Source organism: Littorina saxatilis, linkage group LG5, assembly GCF_037325665.1.
Source record: "Littorina saxatilis isolate snail1 linkage group LG5, US_GU_Lsax_2.0, whole genome shotgun sequence".
Taxonomy (NCBI): Eukaryota; Metazoa; Mollusca; class Gastropoda; order Littorinimorpha; family Littorinidae; genus Littorina; species Littorina saxatilis.
In genome coordinates, this window is record NC_090249.1 from 33,719,371 (window position 1) to 33,734,747 (window position 15,377).

Genomic DNA, 15,377 nt, shown 5'->3' on the forward strand with positions numbered 1-15,377 from the left:
TCTTTGCGAGTGCGTAGCCATCTTCCTACCATGCAGTCTAACGCTTTGTTAGATACAAACACCCACACTTGTTAAACGTAAAAGGGGTATGACGTGCAAGCGGCTTCGAAGCAGATGAGTATCCACCCTCAAGGTTGTAGGACTTAGTTGTAATATCTTGTTTCCATATGCGTTGCTCTTTTTGACAGACGTCATAGCACGTAGGCTCAGTGGAACTCACACATTGTCGTTACGCGTGCGTTGCCTTGGACGTTTCGTTGCCACTGTCTTTATAAATGATCTGAAATGGATTCATAAGGACATTCAGTGATAGTGCTTCGAAGTTGTTCGTCTTCTCCATAGCCGTGAAGTTTTTCAACATTGTGAAGTGGCCCCTTTCTGCAACGTGCATACAGTTCTAGGAGGTGAAGAGAAATTGCACAGCCATTACAGTTGGGGTTGTTAAAGGTAACGTAACCGTCTTTCCGCGTTAAGCATTTTGTAAGTAAGCATAGGACTAGAGTCGTCCAGGGATCAGAACATCCTTCCAATCGGACACATACCAAAAATCAGCTGACTGGATACTTGTGTTCAGAGTGAGATTTTTTTAATGAATGTATCTACAAAATATATTCGGCTGTTAATTTAGGGTACGTTTCCAAGTGGAATGATGATCTTATCTCGTGCAAAAGTCTGGACAGATCTGTAGTGGGATGATGAACAGAGTGGGACTGAGTGGTGGCCACACTAACTCGAATTTAGCCCTCCAGATTTGTACCTGTTTTTTCTTTTCTTTTCTGAATGGCCTTGGTGAAAGAACCCATCAACAGAGTCAGACAATACACAATGAGTTGAAACAGCAATTATAGGGAGTCTGGAGGGTTCAAGTCGGACGAGAGTGACAACAGGTCAGTGTCAAATCTCCTACTATCGAGGCAATCTCCGAATTTGAAGCAAAAAGTTTCTAAACCCGTAAAAATCAAACCACTTGACGTACATACTCGGAACTTAGTGAAATGATCGTCTCACCTCTTAGGCCAATGTGCACCAAATATGAAGTAACTCGCTGAACATCTGTGGAAGTTATTGACAGGCAGGTTAGACGTGTCGAAGACACTTTTCCGTTGTAATGTAATCATTTTAATGGACAACAAAATGTTGTTATTGTTATTGTTATTAGCATTTTAGATGGTGGCATTTTTGGAGGTCACCCTGTGTGTTCTCAGTTTATTCCCGGAAGATTTTTGACGCAATTCTTATTTCAAGAATGTTCACTTCCTTTGGTCCGCTTTCTATGATAATGATTTTCCCCCTTTTTACATTTAGTCAAAACTTGACTAAATGTTTTAACATAGAGGGGGGAATCGAGACGAGGGTCGTGGTGTATGTGTGTGTGTGTGTGTGCGTGTGTGTGTCTGTGCGTGCGTGTGTGTAGAGCGATTCAGAGTAAACTACTGGACCGATCTTTATGAAATTTTACATGAGAGTTCCTGGGTATGATATCCCCGGACTTTTTTTTTACATTTTTGGATAAACGTCTTTGATGACGTCATATCCGGCATTTTGTAAAAGTTGAGGCGGCACTGTCACACCCTCATTTTTCAATAAAATTGATTAAAATGTTGGCCAAGCTTCTTCTTCTTCTTCTTCTTCTGCGTTCGTGGGCTGAAACTCCCACGTACACTCGTGTGTTTTGCACGAGTGGAATTTTACGTGTATGACCGTTTTTTACCCCGCCATTTAGGCAGCCATACGCCGTTTTCGGAGGAAGCATGCTGGGTATTTTCGTGTTTCTATAACCCACCGAACTCTGACATGGATTACAGGATCTTTTTCGTGCGCACTTGGTCTTGTGCTTGCGTGTACACACGGGGGTGTTCGGACACCGAGGAGAGTCTGCACACAAAGTTGACTCTGAGAAATAAATCTCTCGCCGAACGTGGGGACGAAATCACGCTGACAGCGGCCAACTGGATACAAATCCAGCGCGCTGCCGACTGAGCTGCATCCCCGCCCATGACCAAGCAATCTTCGACAAAGGCCGGACTTTGGTATTGCATTTCAGCTTGGAGGCTTAAAAATTAATTAATGACTTTGGTCATTAAAAATCTGAAAATTGTAATTAAAATTAATTTTTTTATAAAACGATCCAAAAGTACGTTAATCTTATTCTTCATTCTTTTCTGATTCAAAAAACATATAAATATGTTATATTCGGAATTAAAAACAAGCTCTGAAAATTAAAAATATAAAAATTATGAATAAAATAAAATTTCCGAAATCGATTTAAAAACAATTTTATCTTATTCCTTGTCGGTTCATGATTCCAAAAACATATAGATATGATATTTTTGGATTAAAAACACGTTCAGAGAGTTAAAACGAAGAGAGGTACAGTAAAGCGTGCTATGCGGCACAGCGCAACCGCTACCGCGCTAAACAGGCTCGTCACTTTCACTGCCTTTTGCACTAGCGGCGGACTACGGTCATTGTGAAAAAATGCAGTGCGTTCAGTTTGATTCTGTGAGTTCCACAGCTTGACTAAATGTAGTAATTTCGCCTTACACGACTTGATTTCTCTTTTTATCGCCTTTCTTTTCTGTCTCATATGCTTTAATTTTCTTTTAGTGTACCAGAAAACGTCATGATCTGTTATTTGTTTTCTTGCTTTGTGTGAGATTGTTTTGTTTTTTTCTTGCTCTTGTATGTACTAATTCTATAACACGCTTTGAATTCGTGTTTTGGAGAACAATTCTCATGTGATGAAATCGTCTTCTTTGACTACGACATAATTTAGTTGTGATCATGAGCATGGTTTTAGTCCAAAAGCTGAAAGCAATATATGTGCTGAACCTTGGTTGACCCGCCAAAGCAAGTAAACCCATCATTCAATCAATCAAACAATTAATCAATAAACGTAAAACTCGATGAACCAATCAACACTCCGAGTCCGAGTCATTGTGAGTCAAAAACATTAATAATTACAAATTTAACATAAACAAATAAACCATTCAACCCATCATTCAAACAGGAAGTCAGTCAGTCTGTCGATTATTCAGTCTCACACATTTAACAAACGTAGTGATGTTAATTTCTCATGGCTTCATGAGTCAAACAACAAAGCATTCAATCGGTAAAATCTACCAGTCATTCGATCACGCAGATTCACAGATTAGAGTAGTGTGGATGTTAACTTCCTGGTGGCTAGCTGGAAGTACGATTGGTTACTAACCTATAACATGTGTTTATTGTTGCAGGCCAACGGATTGAAACGTGGACGCAACCTTCGACAACAAACCTGTCTTGGAGTCCAAGAGAAGTGACCACAACTCTACAACCACAGTAACAACACAAATGGCAGCGTCCGCAAACACCGCCCTACTCCCCCCGTCCCAGTCTCTGTGTGGACAACAACCCATGGTCTCGGTTAAAGAGGAACCGTTAGAAGAGGAAGACAACTCTAACCGAGGTCTGGTGATTGACCTCATGCCTAGGAATGATCCCCCTTCTTCTTACACTAAGATCGTGGAAGACCTCTCCGACAACAATACAGGTGGATATCCTACAGACTTGTCCAGTCAGGGGACATACTTGGAGCAGACCTGCACGCGTTATCACCCGTATCAGCGAGCACCTAGAGAAGATAGATATAGCGACAGAGACAGAGACAGTCACTGTCAAAACAACGGCAACATTCTTACACACTTTCGCGCAGCCACGGACGCGAGTAGCGGTTTTAGCGACGAGGAAGCTGACGACCTGAACCGTTCCGGATCATTAGAGCAGAACAGAAACATGGTGACTGGCACCTTCCACTACGCCATCCCCAAAGATCGCCTCAACGACCTGGGGGCGAGCCAGTCTAGAGCTAAACGCGAGTTCGTTCCGGAGTTTAAGAAGGACCAGCAATACTGGAGCAAGAGACACAAGAACACCATCTCGGCCAGGCGGTCCCGCGTTAAGCGAAAGACCATTGAGAAGCTGATGGAGCACCGCATGCTGGAGCTACAGTCGGAGAACATGGAGCTGCGTAGAGAGCTGGGGAAGCTCCAAACCATCTTCGGCCTCCCCGTCACCAAGACCCCGGCCCCCTCCTCCTCGCCCGCAGGGTCTCCAGGGTCGTCCTCGTCGTCGTCAGGCATCGGGAACTCCTCCACTGGTGCCCCATCTCTGCACTCAAACAGCTCATCCCCCGCTCAGTGCGTGGAGGAGGAGAAGTGGAAGAAGGCAGACTATCAGCTGAAGGTGAAGCTTGCTAATGCAGGTCAGAACGGGAACGTTATGAACAAGAGCTGTGAGCGTGAGGGCGGGCCGGGCTACCGGGCGAGCAATGCTCATTCTCAGTCTGCGTCTAGTCTCTCTGCTCCCACCGCCCACTTCAGCTCTGTCCCCCAGCCCAAACTCTCCTCCCTCAGTGACAGCGGGGCCTACCCCCCTGTTGGGCACGCCAACAACGTGTACAGAAAGAATTCTCTGCCAGCCTCCTATCGCCATTCCCACAGTAACAACGCCCCACCCGCCGCGCATTGCAGCTCTTCTCCGGGTAGCAGTGATAACTGTCCCGCGTCAACGTTCGCCAAGAGCTACCCCACCTACTCTTCTCCTCTGTACTCCTCCACCCACTTCCCCTTCCCTGTTTACCCTGGTGCGCACCGAAGCAGGGCGGGGCATAATTATTCCGGGTTCTTCGTCAAGGGAGGTAGCTCCTCCTTTTCCTCCTCCTGTTCCTCCCCCTCTGCCACAACCAACGGCGGGTGTTCTTACCAACCGCACTTTAGTTCAGCCTCTACATCGCGGTTCGCCGCTGTCCCCTTGACCACCTCACAGGACTACTCCCCTCCGCACTACATGGCGTCGCAGAGCGACAGTTCCACAAACACCAGCACCTCATCCAGTTCCTGCTTCTACCTCCCCAACCACCACCACCTCCTCCCTCGCTCCCACCACGGCTCCGCAGCCAGTGACGCCTCCTCGGAGAGCAGCGGGTCGTCCTCGCTCCGCCCGAACTCTCTCAGCGACCACAGAGACCGCTCCTCCTCGTTCAGCAACAGCCCCTGTATGTCTGACGGCAGCTCAGGAGCTTCCGGTGGCAGTCCTGTCTTGGTGAGTGAAGATGATGCCAGCTCAGGCAGCGGAGAGTCGCGTAGGAGTTCCAGGAACAGCTTTGAGGAGGAGAGTTTTCGCAAGATCCCGCTCAAATGCCGTATGAAGCGCGGGCTGTACTTGCCTTATAACAAGGCCAATGTCAAAGCGAGGAAAGATTTTGTTTGATCCTGAGTTACTGAAGGCAAGAACGACTTGCTCCCGATCAATCCAGAAGCCAGAAAATACTATGTGCAATACTGAGCTATGGACAGTGTTGTCAATAAAAGTGATTTCGCTCTATAACCAGTCCTAAAGACATCGTTGTCAATGGCAAGGCTAAGGAATGATTACTTGCTGTCTTCGCAGACCTACCTGAAGGCGAGTAATGACTCGGTGGTTCTTAACATTGCTGTCAAGAGGAAAGCTTACTACCTGTCAGGGGTGGCGGCTCCAACTCACTTTAAATCGCCGAACATTGCAGGTGGGGCTGACGCCAATGACTGCCCAAAACGTCGGAAACTTGCCTAAACTTTTATGTCTGTTTCGGCTCATTTGCCTCAGAAGAAAAATCGCAGCAACATTCCTGCCAATTTTTGACCCGTGTCCGGTACATAAAGCTTGTCACGAAACAGTCATTCATGTTCGCTGTAAATACGGGTTACAATGTTTTGTGTTTCTTTGGTTTGTTTTTGTATATAAAAAGAAGAAAATTGCAGCCTCATCTGCTTTTAACACAGCAAACGATTCTCGTTGAAAAACAGAAGTGAATTTTTGAGCGTTCGTTGTTACAACAGATGCTTGTTGTTAAGAATATTTGTGAATGTTGTTTTGTGCCTTAAATCGTCACAAATGTTTTCCCCTAGCAATCTATTAAAACAATGAAATTGAACGCAGTTGGTGTGTGTGCGCGCATGTGTGTGTGTGTGTTTGTGTGTGTGTGTGTGCGTGTATGTGTGTGTGTGTTTGTGTGTGTGCGTGCGTGTGTGTGTCTGTGTCTGTGTGTGGGTGTCTGTGTGTTTGTCTGTGTGTTTGTCTGTGTCTGTGTCTGTGTTTGTTTGTGTGTGTGCGTGCGTGTGTGTGTATGTGTGTGTGTTTGTGTGTGTGTTTGTGTGTGTGTGTGTGTGTGTGTGTGTGTGTGTGTCGGTGTGTGTTTGTGTGTGTGTACGATGTTTGAAATTGAGCGGTAGCCAAACGAACCCGATTTAAGCATGTTATTGATATCAAAAACAATGAAATTGAAAGCAGTTACGATTTTGATTGCCTCTCTCTCTCTCTCTCTCTCTCTCTCTCTCTCTCTCTCTCTCTCTCTCGCTCTCTCTCTCTCTCTCTCGTTCTCTCTCTCTCTCTCTCTTTTTCTTTTTCTCTCTGTGCTTTGATGTAGTTTACATAAAAGAGGTCAAAGTTCACCATACCTCACAACACAGTCATCAGCATCTGACGTCAATACACACACTCAGGAAATGTTGAATCAGTTATTATGCAAACGGTTTTAATTAACACCGCAAAGGTGCAAAAAACATCTTTACTTACGTACGTAAATAGGATGAATATGAGAAAACTGTTGGTGCTTCCTCCCTTCCTTCCTTCATTCCTTCCTTCATTCCTTCCTTCCTTCCTTCCTTCCTTCCTTCACACGAAAAACAAATCATAAAAACAAAAAACACTTAAAAAAAACACCAACATAATCCCTTTTATTTCAATGCACTGTCGAATGACAGTAGGAACCACTTTCTGGAGAACAACAATGTTGTTTTGTCAAGCAAGGACTTCAAGCGTTCAACACATGCTGTTGAATAAAAAGGCACATCTTGAACAAGCTTAGAAGTCTTCTTTTTCAGACCGTAAGTCTTGATTTTAATACCACCCTGGTTATGTAAGACCTAATTCTTAGGACGAACCAAACACGTTGGTGATAATCAAACAAATTATTTAGTTTATGTGTAAAATTGTTTCGTTGATAATATCGTTGTTTCATTTTGTATATATCGGGTATCTGTTTGTCTCGCCATAATCATATAAGATCGTTGGGTGTTAGAATTCGAATTCCGAAGAACTTCTTCAATGCAAATACATGGACTTTTGATTACACTGCAGGGCAGCCTTATCCAGTCCCAATATCTCAGCACCATACTGTACTGTTGGTTGTACTTGGTAATCAAACAACTTAAAAAAAAAAAAAAAAAGACATTCAAACTATTATTACCATGCGAGTCTACGACCTGTAGGTTTACACGGGGTGGTTTTTTTCGGTGGGAAGGCAAGAAGTAAGTTATTTACCAGAAAAGCCCTTGCACCAAACAAGAAAATCACAGGCAGGATGATACCCTGATGAAACTGTTGACACAAAATATACCCATGTGATTGTTGACAGAGAATACCCCGATGAAGCTATTGACAACCGTATTTGCACGACATCTTAGTTGTCCTATCAGACTACACCAACGAAACGACCACAGAGTTTATGTGTGGGTTATGCATGTCAGCAAAGTAGAACAACGATCTTCTATGCATCTTCGTAAACTAGATCCTGAATGTCAATAGTAGGTAGGCGTGCTAATTCCTCGCCATTTGAGTAATCTATCGCAAACACACAAAGTGTGGGAGGAAAAGCAACTGAATATATAAAAACACACCTACGATAAATTAGTCCCTAGCAAAAAAACCACGTTATGTCCCAAATAGATACTAATTCTGGGGACAAAAATATAAATATAGCGTAAATTAGTAGGCCTGTCCAAGACAATAGAGTTGTGGTTGCTGGGTGTTGTTGTTTTCTGTTTTTGTTTTTTCAGGTCAAGGAACGTAAGGACATTGTCTTTGTGGAACTGACAACTGCATGATGTCATCGGCTTGAAACAATGATCGAGAAGGTATAAAACAAGACATGCAGGCCGCGCTTGTTTGTTGATATTGCATTTGTTCACTTTCAGAATGGTTGTAGTTTGTATCTGTCGATCTATCCCATCCGCTCCCCCCCCCCCTCTTCTCAAACCAACACACACCCTTTGTCCCATCCATCCTCCTCGCCCTTTCCTTACATCTTGCTCATTTCGAAACGGCGAGGCTTGATGAAGGCTTTCTGATCAGAAAATACAACACAATCTTTTAGTGTATTTATCATGATAATTGTGGCGGCCCACGAAAACAGAGACATGTTCTTTTTTAAAGAGAGAGAGAAATAAAGAGACAGAGACAGACAGAGAGAGAGAAATAAAGAGACAGAGACAGACAGAGAGAAAGAGAGAAAAGCAATCAAAACACATAAAATCGCGCACGCACGCACTCAAGCATGCACGCGCGCGCGCGCACACACACACACACACACGCACGCACGCGCGCGAACACACACACACACACACACACACACACCCCAACTGCGTTCAATTTCATTGTTTTTAATATCAATAACATGTAACACAAACTATTACTATTTAATTTCACGATAACACTTCAACATAAAGCGAGTAAAAAGGCTGCACGAATGATAAAGAAAATTAACATTTATACAAGACATGATTAACGAGAGAACATGATAAAATAATGTTGGTCGTGGAGGAGGCTTTTGTAAGAACATACCACTCTACGAAAACACATGTATAGATTGCTGGGGAAAAACAAGAAGACATTTGTAACGATTTAAGGCACAAAACAACATTCACAAATATTCTTAACAACAATCATCTGTTGTAACCACGAACGCTCAAAAATTCACTTCTGTTTTTCAACGAGAATCGTTTGCTGTGTTAAAAGCACATGAGGCTGCAATTTTCTTCTTTTTATATACAAAAACAAACCAAAGAAACACAAAACATTGTAACCCGTATTTACAGCGAATATGTATGACTGTTTCGTGACAAGCTTTATGTATGGGACACGGGTCAAAAATCACATCACTAGACAAAGTATTCAATCTCGAAGCAGTATTGTCTCAATAGAATATCATACATTACCTGCTATTCCGACTTGGTCGTGTGACAGACGTTTTCTTCCACAATAGATTACGTTGATTGTCTAACGAAGCCGTCAGGCTGAGTTAGACATCAACGTAATCTCGTGTGGAAGAAAACGTCTGTCACACGACCAAGTCGGAATAGCATTTATGTCTCACAGCTTCAACAGAGGAGAGAACAAACACGTTTTGTGTACTCAAGCTTGACAAACCTAAACACAGGAGCAGCCATTGTGGAGAGATTTACTTTTTGACGGAAGTGACCGAACAACTGTGAATGACGTCTCGGTGTATGTGAATGACGTCACAGTCATCGTCACAGTCTGTATCTTTTGAAGCATCGCATTCTTCATGACGTCTTTCTGTGTCTGCATCCGCGAAATGTTTGTTCATTCCGGGATCTTTGTCATCTATGTTACTCTGTCCCTATAGTTTCCAAGGGCAGCTGAATTCGCGTATGGAAACAGTACTGTCGTCTGGGATGCCGTTTTCAGTATTCTGAGCGTTGAAGAATGTGTAAAGAGAAGAAACGATAACAGCAGGAGAAATAAAAGTCGTGTGTACATTTTTTTGGCTTTTGGAGGGACGATTTTGAGCTTAAATCCTTTCTTGCCATGCTTCTAAAGCGTGTAACATACAATCTTGCACACGTTTGCTTTAGCAGTGGCAAAGAAGGAAATCAATCAATCAATCAATATGAAGCTTATATAGCGCGTATTCCGTGGGTACAGTTCTAAGCGCTTGTCGAAGAAAGCGTGTGACATAATAATATATTAAATATCACGATGTCAAATAAGCTCGACAGGCCAATAATATTCATTGATAATATTCATGCTCAAAAGCAGAACAGACATGCTTTGGGTTGTCACTCTTTTCAGATGAAAATACACCCGTGAAAATTATTTACATCGCAAAAAAAGTAAGAAACATAATCACTCGCGTTTAAGTAACATAGAGATAGCAACAAAGTTAAGTAGCTCTCTGGGTGAGTTATCGGGTAAATGACGTGTGATCAATAATGACAAGATTCTGTCGCCGTTAAATGTAAATGAAGTACCCGCATTTATCAACTGCAACCACACAAAGGGCAGTGTATCAAGGCAATTCGTCAACTTGTTTTGACTTTAGCATAACTGTTTGGTGGATCATCGAGTTTTTATTTAAGATGAGGTTTGGGCAACAGCCGAAGTCTCGGCTGAACTCTCTGCTGCTGCGCACAAAATAAGTCCCAATGAAGTCTTCGCCCGCCTTGAAGCTGATAGCATAATTAGCAGGAATTTTGCTGGAATATATCTTTTCATGCAAATGAGCCGAAACAGACATAAAAGATCAGGACATTTTCCGAAGTTTTAGGCAGTCATTGGCGTCAGACTTATCCCCCACCGTGAAAAGTTTGTGCAGAGTTTTCGGCTTCTTCTTCTTCTTCAGCGTTCCAGAAATTCTGGTGACGTGTGAGCTTGTTTGCCCATCTGGGTTCCCCACACTATACTCTGAGAGCATAGTCAGCCTCACTCCGCTTTCGTTGGGTAGGCATGCTGGGTATTTTCGTGTTTCCATAACCCACCGAACTCCAACATGGATTACAGGATCTTTTCCGTGCGCACTTGGTCTTGTGCTTGCGTGTACACACGAAGGGGGTTAAGTCACTAGCAGGTCTGCACATAAGTTGACCTGGTAGATCGGAACAAAAAGAGTTTTCGGCGATTTGAAGTGAGTTTCAGCCGACATCCCTGACAGCAATGTTTAGAGCCACCGAGTCATTACTCGTCTTCAGGGAGGTCTGCGAAGACAGCAAGTAATCATTCCTTAGCCTTGCCATTGACAAGAATATCTTTAGAACTGGTTATAAGGCGAAATAATTTTCATTGACAACACTGTCTACAGCTCAGTATAGCACAGTGTATTTTCTAGCTTCAGGGTTGATCGGGAGCAAGTCTCTATTGGCCTCGACACGGATTTCTTTTGGATAGGTTGATCGCGAGTAAAGTTTCCTTGACAACAATGTCTATAGCTCAGTATTACACAGAGTATTTTCTGGCTTCTGGATTGATCGGGAGCAAGTCGTTCTTGCCTTCAGTAACTCAGGATCAAACAAAATCTGTCCTCGACTTGACATTGGTCTTGTTATACGGCGAGTACAGCCCGCGCTTCATACGAAATTTGAGCGGGATCTTGCGAAATATGTCCTCATCAAAGCTGTTACTGGAACTCCTACGCGACTCTCCGCTGCCTGAGCTGGCATCATCTTCACTCACCAAGACAGGACTGCCACCGGAAGCTCCTGAGCTGCCATCAGACATACGGGAGCTGCTGCTGAACGAGGTGGGGCGGTCTCTGTGGTCGCTGAGAGAGTTCGGGCGGAGCGAGGACGACCCACTGCTCTCCGAGGAGGCGTCATTAACTGCAGAGCCGCGTTGGGAGCGAGGGAGGAAGTGGTGGTGGTTTGGAAGGTGGGAGCAGGAGCTTGATGAGGTGCTGGTGTTGGTGGAACTGTCGCTCTGCGACGCCATATGTAGTGCGGAGGGGAGTAATCCTGAGAGGTGGTCCTAGTGACAGCGGCGTACCGCGAGGAGGCGGAGGTAGAGGCTGAACTGACGTGCGCTTGGTAAGAACACCCGCCGTTGGTTGTGGCAGAGGGGGAGGAACAGGAGGAGGAAAAGGAGGAGCTACCTCCCTTGGCGAAGAACCCGGAATAATTATGCCCCGCCCTACTTCGGTGCGCACCGGGATAGACAAAGAATGAGGAGTGGCTGCGGGAGTACAGAGGAGAAGAGTAGGAGGGGTAGCTCTTGGCAAACGTTGACGAGAGACAGTTATCACTGCTTCCTGGAGAAGAGCTGCAATGCGCGGCGGATGGGGCGTTGTTCCTGTGGGCGTGGCAATAGGAGGATGGCAGAGAATTCTTTCTGTACACGTTATTGGCGTGCGCAGCAGGGGGGTAGGCCCCGCTGTCACTGAGGGAGAAGGGTTTGGGCTGGGAGGCAGAGCTGAAGTGAGCGGCGGGAGGAGAGAGACTAGACGCAGACTGAGAATGAGCATTGCCCGCCCGGTAGCCCGGCCCGCCCTCACGCTCACAGCTCTTGTTCATAACGTTCCCGTTCTGACCTGCATTAGCAAGCTTCACCTTCAGCTGATAGCCTGCCTTCTTCCCCTTCTCCTCCTCCACGCACTGAGCCGGGGAGGAGCTGTTTGAGTGGAGAGATGGGGCACCAGAGGAGGAGTTCCCGATGCCTGACGACGACGAGGACGACCCTGGAGACCCTGCGGGCGAGGAGGAGGGGGCCGGGGTCTTGGTGACGGGGAGGCCGAAGATGGTCTGGAGCTTCCATAGCTCTCTACGGAGCTCCATGTTCTCCGACTGTAGCTCCAGCATGCGGTGCTCCAACAGCTTTTCTATGGTCTTTCGCTTGACGCGGTACCGTTTGACGTAGATGTTGTTCTTGTGTCTCTTGCTCCAGTATTGAATGTCCTTCTTAAACTGTGGAACGAACTCGCGCTTAGCTCCATTCTGGCTCGCCCCCAGGTCGTTGAGGCGATCTTTGGAAATGGCGTAGTGGAGGGTGCCAGTCACAATATTTCCGTTCTGCTCCAATGGTCTGGAACGGCTCAGGTCGTCAGCTTCCTCGTCGCTAAAACCGCTACTCGCGTCCGTGGCTGCGCGAAAGTGTGTAGGAATGTTGCCGTTGTTTTGACAGTGACTGTCTCTGTCTCTGTCGCTATCTCTATCTTCTCTAGGTGCTCGCTGGTACGGGTGATAACGCGGGCTGGTCTGCTCCAAGTATTTACCCTGACTGGACAAGTCTGTAGGATATCCACCCGTATTGTTGTCGGAGAGGTCTTCCACGAGCTTAGTGTAAGAAGAAGGGGGATGATTCCTAGGCATGAGGTCAATCACCAGACCTCGGTTAGAGTTACCGTCCTCTTCTAACGGTTTCTCTTTAACCGAGACCATGGGTTGTTGTCCACACAGAGACTGGGAAGGGGGAAGGAGGGCGGGGTTTGCGGACGCCGCCATTTGTGTTGTTATTATGGTTGTAGAGTTGTGGTCACTCTTGGACTCCAAGACAGGTTTGTTGTGGAAGGTTGCGCATACGCTTCAATCCGTTGGCCTGCAACAATAAACAGATGTTATAGGTTAGTAACCAATCGTACTTACAGCTTCCACCAGGAAGTAAACATCGGTTATGGGAATGTGTATTGATTATCATTTTTAGAACGTGTCATAAGTAATCTGCTTGTTAACGTTCTTAATGTGGTTATTGTTTGAAAAAAAATGAATAAAACACGATTGAACCAAGTAAACATGCATCCACACTAGTCTAATCTGTGAAACTGTGTGATCGAATGACTGGCAGATTTAACCGATTGAATGCTTTGTTGTTTGACTCATGATCAGCCATGAGAAATTAAAATCAACATTTTTGCTTAATTTGTGAGACTGGTTGGTCGACAGACCTACTGTCGGTGTACTGACTTTCTGTTTGAATGACGGGTTGAATGTTTTGTTTTTATTGTTTAATTTTATTATTATTAATGTTTTCGACCCTAAATGACTCGGACTCGGATGGTTGATTGGTTCATCCAGTGGTTCGTTTATTGATTGTTTGACTGATTGAATGATGGTTTTACTTGCTTTGGCGGGGCAACCAAGGTTTAGCACATACATTCCTTTCAGTTTTTAGACTAAAACCATGCTCACAACTAAATTATGTCGTATTCAAAGAAGATGATTTCATCACATGAGAATTCTTCTCTAAAACACGAATTCAAAGCGTGTTAAACAATCTGTACAGAAAAGAGCAAGACAAACAACAACAAACTCACACAAAGCAAGTAAACAAATAACAGATCTTGACGTTTTTTGGTACACTAAAAGAAAATTCAAGCAAAAGAGACAGAAAAGAAAGGGGAAAACATTATTATAGGAAGCGGGCCTAAGGAAGTCAACATTCTTGAAGAAAGAATTGCGGAAATAAAATCTGAACACACAGGGTGACCTCCAAAGATACCACCATCTAAACTACTAATAACTTCCACATGTGTTCAGCGAGTTACTTTATATTTGGTGTACATTGGCCTAAGATGTGAGATGATAATTTCACATAGTTCCAAGCATGTAGGTCAAATGGTGTGATTTTTACATTTTCAGAAGACTTTTTTTTCACATTCAGAGATTGCCTCAATAGTAGGAGGTTTGACGCTGACCTGTTGTCACTCTCGTCTGACTTGAACCCTCCAGACTCCCTATTATTGCTGTTTCAACTCATAGTGTATTGTCTGACTCTGATGATGGTTTCTGTCAACAAGGCCTTTCAGAAAAGAAGAAAAAACCGGTACAAATCTGGAGGGCTAAATTCGAGTTAGTTTGGCCACCACTCAGTCCCAAGCTCTGTAAAAAAAAAAAAAAATCAGGTACAAATCTGGAGGGCTAAATTCGAGTTAGTGTCGACTCCAGTCAGTACCAAGCCTAGTACTTTTGAGCCAATCCCCGAATTTGGAATACATTTTCGAAAGAGCATAAAAGTCAGACCTTTTAACACGCAAGCTTGAAATTTTGTGAACGTACTTAATTTACCATTCCATATCTCAAGCCAATGTACACAAACTATGAAGTAGTTCACAAATTGAGTATGTATTAAAGTTTTAGTGGGTGGCATATTTTTTGGGTCACCCTGTTCATCATCCCACTACAGATCTGTCCAGGCTTTTGCACGAGATAAGATCATCATTCCACTTGGAAACATACCCTAAATTAACAGCCGAATATATAGTTATTCTGATGAACACGTGGGGGAATTCGGGGGCTGTGATTGGATGGTCTCTTCCGATCATCAAAGCATAATGCGGCGGAAGTCGGCCATTTTACTCAATATCCAAAAGCATATTGAGAAAAATGGCCGACGCATGATTCCGGTTCACTCATCTGTACCACGGCGATGTTTCTATCGACAACAGCATACACTGACAACTTAAAAGGCTGTTTCAACAACTGTGTTGTGAAGTCGAATGCACTTGGAGTCAGTTTTTCTTCCAAAGTCAGAAAGCGTGTAGCGGTGTGCATGTCTGCGCGAACAGGATGCGCGTAAGAAGTTTGTCTGCTATCAAACCCTGAGATCAACGCATCGACGCAAAAACTGTCATTTTGTAAGTTTGGAACAACAAATCAAGGTCATAACAGCTATAATCGCTATTGTGTTTTCAGCGTAGCAATAGGGTCCGATATTTAGACTCGAACAAGTATAATGCGACTCGTCTTCGACTCGTCGGCATTATACTTGTCTCGTCTAAATATCGGACCCTATTGCCACGCTGAAAACACAATAGCTGTTAATATTTTGTAGATTCATTCATTACAAATAATGTC

At 44.4% G+C, this 15,377-nt stretch overlaps 1 protein-coding gene across 1 annotated transcript; it reads left to right on the forward strand.

The window, feature by feature from the left end:
* The first annotated feature begins 3,526 nt into the window (after nt 1–3,526).
* Nucleotides 3,527–5,939, forward strand: LOC138965875 (uncharacterized). Its single transcript, XM_070337967.1, has one exon. The coding sequence runs from the start codon at nt 3,775–3,777 to the stop codon at nt 5,248–5,250; it is 1,476 nt and encodes a 491-aa protein (XP_070194068.1). The 5' UTR covers nt 3,527–3,774; the 3' UTR covers nt 5,251–5,939.
* The last annotated feature ends 9,438 nt before the right edge of the window (nt 5,940–15,377 follow it).

Coding starts and splice junctions, on each gene's coding strand:
- LOC138965875 (XM_070337967.1), top strand. CDS start 3,775: ATGGTGACTGGCACCTTCCACTACGCCATCCCCAAAGATCGCCTCAAC.